The sequence below is a fragment of the Pterocles gutturalis genome, unplaced genomic scaffold (genome assembly GCF_000699245.1).
Source record: "Pterocles gutturalis isolate BGI_N339 unplaced genomic scaffold, ASM69924v1 scaffold4459, whole genome shotgun sequence".
Lineage (NCBI taxonomy): Eukaryota > Metazoa > Chordata > Aves > Pterocliformes > Pteroclidae > Pterocles > Pterocles gutturalis.
In genome coordinates, this window is record NW_010133003.1 from 69,484 (window position 1) to 74,421 (window position 4,938).

General features: G+C 37.6%; 1 protein-coding gene across 1 annotated transcript in view; it reads right to left on the reverse strand.

Annotated features, from left to right (window-relative positions):
• DNAH12 (dynein, axonemal, heavy chain 12) overlaps positions 1-4,021 on the reverse strand; it is a 71,062-nt gene extending 67,041 nt beyond the window's left edge. The window contains exons 1-3 of the mRNA XM_010081056.1: positions 3,959-4,021; positions 2,817-2,980; positions 532-622 (exon numbers count right to left, since the gene is read on the reverse strand). Of these exons, the coding sequence (XP_010079358.1) occupies positions 532-622; positions 2,817-2,980; positions 3,959-4,021 (318 nt within the window). The remainder of the gene's footprint in view (positions 1-531; positions 623-2,816; positions 2,981-3,958) is intronic.
• Positions 4,022-4,938: the final 917 nt, after the last annotated feature.

The following is a 4,938-nucleotide window of genomic DNA, read 5'->3' on the forward strand; positions in this document are numbered from 1 at the left end:
CCTGTCAAGGTCCCTCTGGATGGCATCCCTTCCCTCCAGTGTATTGACCATGCCACACAGCTTGGTGTCACCCGCAAACTTGCTGAGAGTGCACTCAATCCCACTTTCCATGTCTCCCACAAAGATGTTAAACAACACTGGTCCCAATACCAACCCCTGCAGAACACCACTTACCACACGTCTCCACTTGGACATTGAGCCGTTGACCACAACACTTGAGTGCGACCATCCAGCCAATTTCCATTGTGTGGCCCAACTGTCAAATCCATGCCTCTCCAATTTAGAGACAAGGGTATCACGTGGGACAGCGTCAAAGCCCTGTTCACCCAGGTGGCAAACCTATGACTGAAGATGCTCTTCCCCTTGTCTGACAGATGAGCCCCATCAGTCCCCAGTAGACCATAAAAAATACATTTATGAATTACAAGGATTGAGATAAGTATCTTTAAGTAAATACTAAGAGGCATAAAGGCCCCAATAACAAAGAACAAAACAGGCAACAGTCAAAATATTAAAGAAATAGTTTCTCACAGTGGAGGGCAGTTGCGGGACAGGAGACACAGGATGTCTGTGATATTTTTCTTCCATGGAAATGAGATAGACTTTTAAAGCTCGATCAATTCTAAAGTAAAAGAGTCAGAAGCGCAGAAAAATTAAAAATAAGATATTAAAAATAATGTTATACTTCTAATTGATGCAATCTGTTTTTTCATGTATACCAGCTCTTTGATCACTAAAAGGTAACGCTGCATACTGTCTTCTCTTATATAATGAGCCACACTCATCTTGACCATAATCACAGTATATACTTGCCTTGATTTACCTCATCCCATTGCCCAGTGCTTCTATATCTTACTTCTCCTCAGACAACTACAACAGATCTTGTCCAAATGTATTATGGAAAAAAAAAAAAAAAAGGGAAAAAAAAAAGGAAAAAAAAAGCAGAACAAAACTCCTAAAATTGTTTATTTTAAGACCAGCTCTTTTTTACTGCCTGTGGTTATAAATTACAAAACAACTATCAGAAAACTTTAAATGGTTAATGTTGGCGTGTCCTACTGACCCTACACATTAAAACATTTCAGTCCATCCTTTTGGGATACGCTCGATACATATCTTGCAAAGAGTATTTTAGCCTTATCTCAATATAGCTCAGCTGAAAACTCCCAAGTGGAAGTTAGACTGCCAGTTTCAAGTATACACTCAAATCATTACTTCATAGGACCTTATTTAAAAGACAGTCACTTTGTAGAAAAACGTAGCTGAATCAATGTTCCAGCAAAATATTCACTGTTTGTCAGATGGCTGGTCAGCAGTCATCTTACTGCACAGTAAGTTATCACTACAACACAGCTGAAATGTTCTGGATGCTGAACACCTGCATTCTAATAACTGCACTCTGCTACTGCAGGTGTCATTGAAAGGTCAGGATTTACTTTCCAAGAGCTAAAACTAAAGACTTCTTGTTTGTTAGGTTTATCTTATAGCTGCCTTTAAATTATTAAAAGAAAGGAAACACCTTTCTTTACCTTTAAGTTTTATCCAGATTAACTGCTTTCTATAATTGAGCATTGCTACCATTATCTTAAAAAAAAAAAAAAAAGAGAAGAAAAAAAAGTTACACCTCTCCTTATCTTTGTCACAAATCAGATTCCCTTCTGTGATCAATTCTTCTCAGACTTCGATTCTGCAACTTAGTCCCATACCATTGCCTAGCTCCAATGAAGGCAACAATTAGGGTCACATACAAATATCTTTTGAGAAAAAACAACTTGCAATACTTGGCCATTTAAAAATTTAGCCACTGAAGTGGAACATCAATTGCACAGGAATTAGTTAAATAACTGGTTACCATCACCAAATCTAGTCACAGCAAACAGAATCACTAAAAACCCACACCAAAAAAAATAATCAATTACAATATTTAAAATGGGATAAATTAACACTGTATGTAGGTCTTTACTTTACATTTCTTCTTCTGAAGGTCAAAACAATTTTGTTCTGTGCCTTTTCATCTTATGAAAGGCCATTACATTTCCTTACCTTTTTAATCGTTTACATGAAAATGCAAGTTGCTGAATATTTCATACTACTACTATAAACAATGCAACCTTAGCCAACATAATCCTCCCATATTTATGCCAAGATAATCAACATGCCTAGGCATTCCTCAGTAAGTTCCTGAAAATAATGTAGGTATTTGAGGAATAAATTTCTATCAAAATAATAAAATTTTAAAACCCCACAAATTTTCTATTAGGCCTACAACAATTACATGAAAGCAGCCTCTTCCTATTGTCTTTCCTCCCTTGCAAATGAAAATCTTGAAAGACTATTTCCTGTGAATTTACCAATCATCTTGGCAGCCGTGCTCCTCTGGCAGTGACACAGATCACTAAGCTCAGCAGCAAATGCATTAATATAGTGACAAAGAAGCCTGCTAGAAGTAGACCCATGCATACGAAAGCAAGCAATACAGACTTAGATCCTCTTTGAAAAAGGTTTTCATAAAAAGAAAGGGCTTTTTTCAGTCTATCATAAACAGCATTCAAAATGGGAAGGTCACTTTCTCCTCACAACTCACCCCCAAAAATATACTTTGAGCATATTTTGGGTGCTGTAAAAGAAAAAACCTCACAGATTCCATCAAATGTTCTTCTATTATTAATTACTTTAGATGGAAAGTGCTCAGTGCTGCAACAGTGACATCAAAACCCTCTAAAATTAAAAAAACACCATTATAATTTCTCAAATGTCAAATGTGCAATGTTTCTTCCAGTTGAATGTCAACATTTCTTGAATTACATGAAACTCACCGTAACTGATTAAGCATCTTTTGCTGTTCATTGCATCTTCGGTATGTCAATAGCTTCCTCTGTAATTGTGACATATCAGATGTGACTGATGAAGGTAAAGCAGTGGGAAGAAACAAAGTTCTCAAAGTCTTTTTCTTGGAAGGTGCTCCATCTGAGCGTGGCATCTAAAACCATAACAAAACCAAGATTCTAGAATACAACTAATCTTGCCCAGAAAGCAGTTTAACATGTGCATGCATTAAGTTGAACGTACGTAAGATGTAAAACAAAGCAGCCTCAGGGATTTCCACAATCTAGGTATGAAAGTTTAGCTTTCAGAAAACAGAAGAATATGGTATATTCTCAAATGGTAGAGTTCAATGAAAATGCGTACATACAAAGTCTGCAATAGTAAAAAACAATGGTACAGTTCTATTAACTCAAGATTAGCACATGGCATAAAAGTAAAGGCCTATTACAAATCTCTTTAAGTGCTAATCTACCAGCTATACACAGCAGAGAAGATACCAGAAAAGCAGCCTATTAAACCCCCCGGCAGGCTGCTCCAGACTGGCCCTGATGTAGGCACATCTCCTGTTGTGCTGGGGCCCAAGACAGCATTGCTGTTCCTGTGGCTTCAGTAGATGACTACCTACTCCTCTCTTGTCTGGTCACTAAAAAAAGTTATTGCCTCATTAAGTCCACCCATGATAGATAACGTGGAACAAATTCAGACAAGGGTGGCCTCAAAAGTTCTGAGGAAAAAAAATGCCCAAAAGCATCCCTGATGTTTGGTATTACTGTGAAGACAAAGCTGCAGCAAATTTTCAATTAGATCCTAGAATTCCAGTGAAGTGAGAGGCAGTCTTTAAAGAAAAAGACACAGAATCATGACATCAACATAGACTTAAGCTTCACCACAATGTCTGTAAAGGAAGCCCGCACCATCCATGCAGCTGATCCCTAGGTTTCCCGGAGCAGAGTCTCAGGCATAAAAGTTAAAAAAAAAATAATAATTTATTAAATGGTACAGCAGCATATCCAGCTCGAGTTGGGCGAGCCCAGAGAGGGACCCTGAGCCAAGAAATCCCTGGGCAATTATACCCTTACAGACTATTCACCCACTCCTCATGCGCTGTTCACACAACTTTTGGTCCATTTACGATTTTTGGTTTGGACCCTTCTAACACTTCATCGGATTCTTTTACTGTCTCTGGGCCAGCCATCAACTGTTCTTTTATCTTGACGAGTTGCACCTATGGTTGACGGCTGTAGCCTTGAAGCCTCCTATCTTCTCGTCTGTGTTTTTTCAGCAGAATACAAGAAACTACAAAAGTTCCAGACTTAGGATAAGTGCTTAGCCATAACACTTAGCCATAACCACAACTTCAGTGTGTTATCATCATTATTCTCACACTTAAAAAAACCCAAAACACAGCATACTGTACCAGCTACTAAGAGGAAAAGTATACTCAAGTGGAAATCTATGGCTTGCGGCCTCAGGCTTCAGCAAATCTAGCTACTACGTAAGTAAAGATAAATATATAGCATACTAAATCACCCAACTTTACAACCCTAGGTGATTAGTTCTGTTCAAAGTTTACTTATTTAAGCTAAACAACTAATATTTCTTAACAATGTCAACCAAATGGGAACAAAATTATGAGAAAGTTATTCTTCAGACACTATACCACTGTTAAGGAGAGACAGAAAAAGTGCAGGAAGACATACTTCATATTAAACACAGCAACCTATTTTTCATGTTTCACAAGGAAAAAAATAATTAAGCTTCTTTTCAATGTGCAAAGTAGTCATTAAAAGTTCTATTCCATACATTGAAAGGTTGAGAAGCAGCATTACCATCTTGTAAAAAGGAGTGTAAATCTGGAGACTATTCAGAAATAATTTAGTGATGCTGAAAGTCTTGTGCTTAACTTAAGAGGCTGCCTGAGAACTCTACCTTGCATATAAGGATTTATTACAATAGCCCCTAATGATAGTTTTTCATATATTTACCTAAGGTAGAGTAGGGCACAATTTCATTCCAACTGCCTATCTGGAAGCACTTATCTGAGCTACCTGAACAAGTGCCTGTGAAAACACCAAGTAGGTGCTTGACAGTACTTTACTCTTTTATACCGCA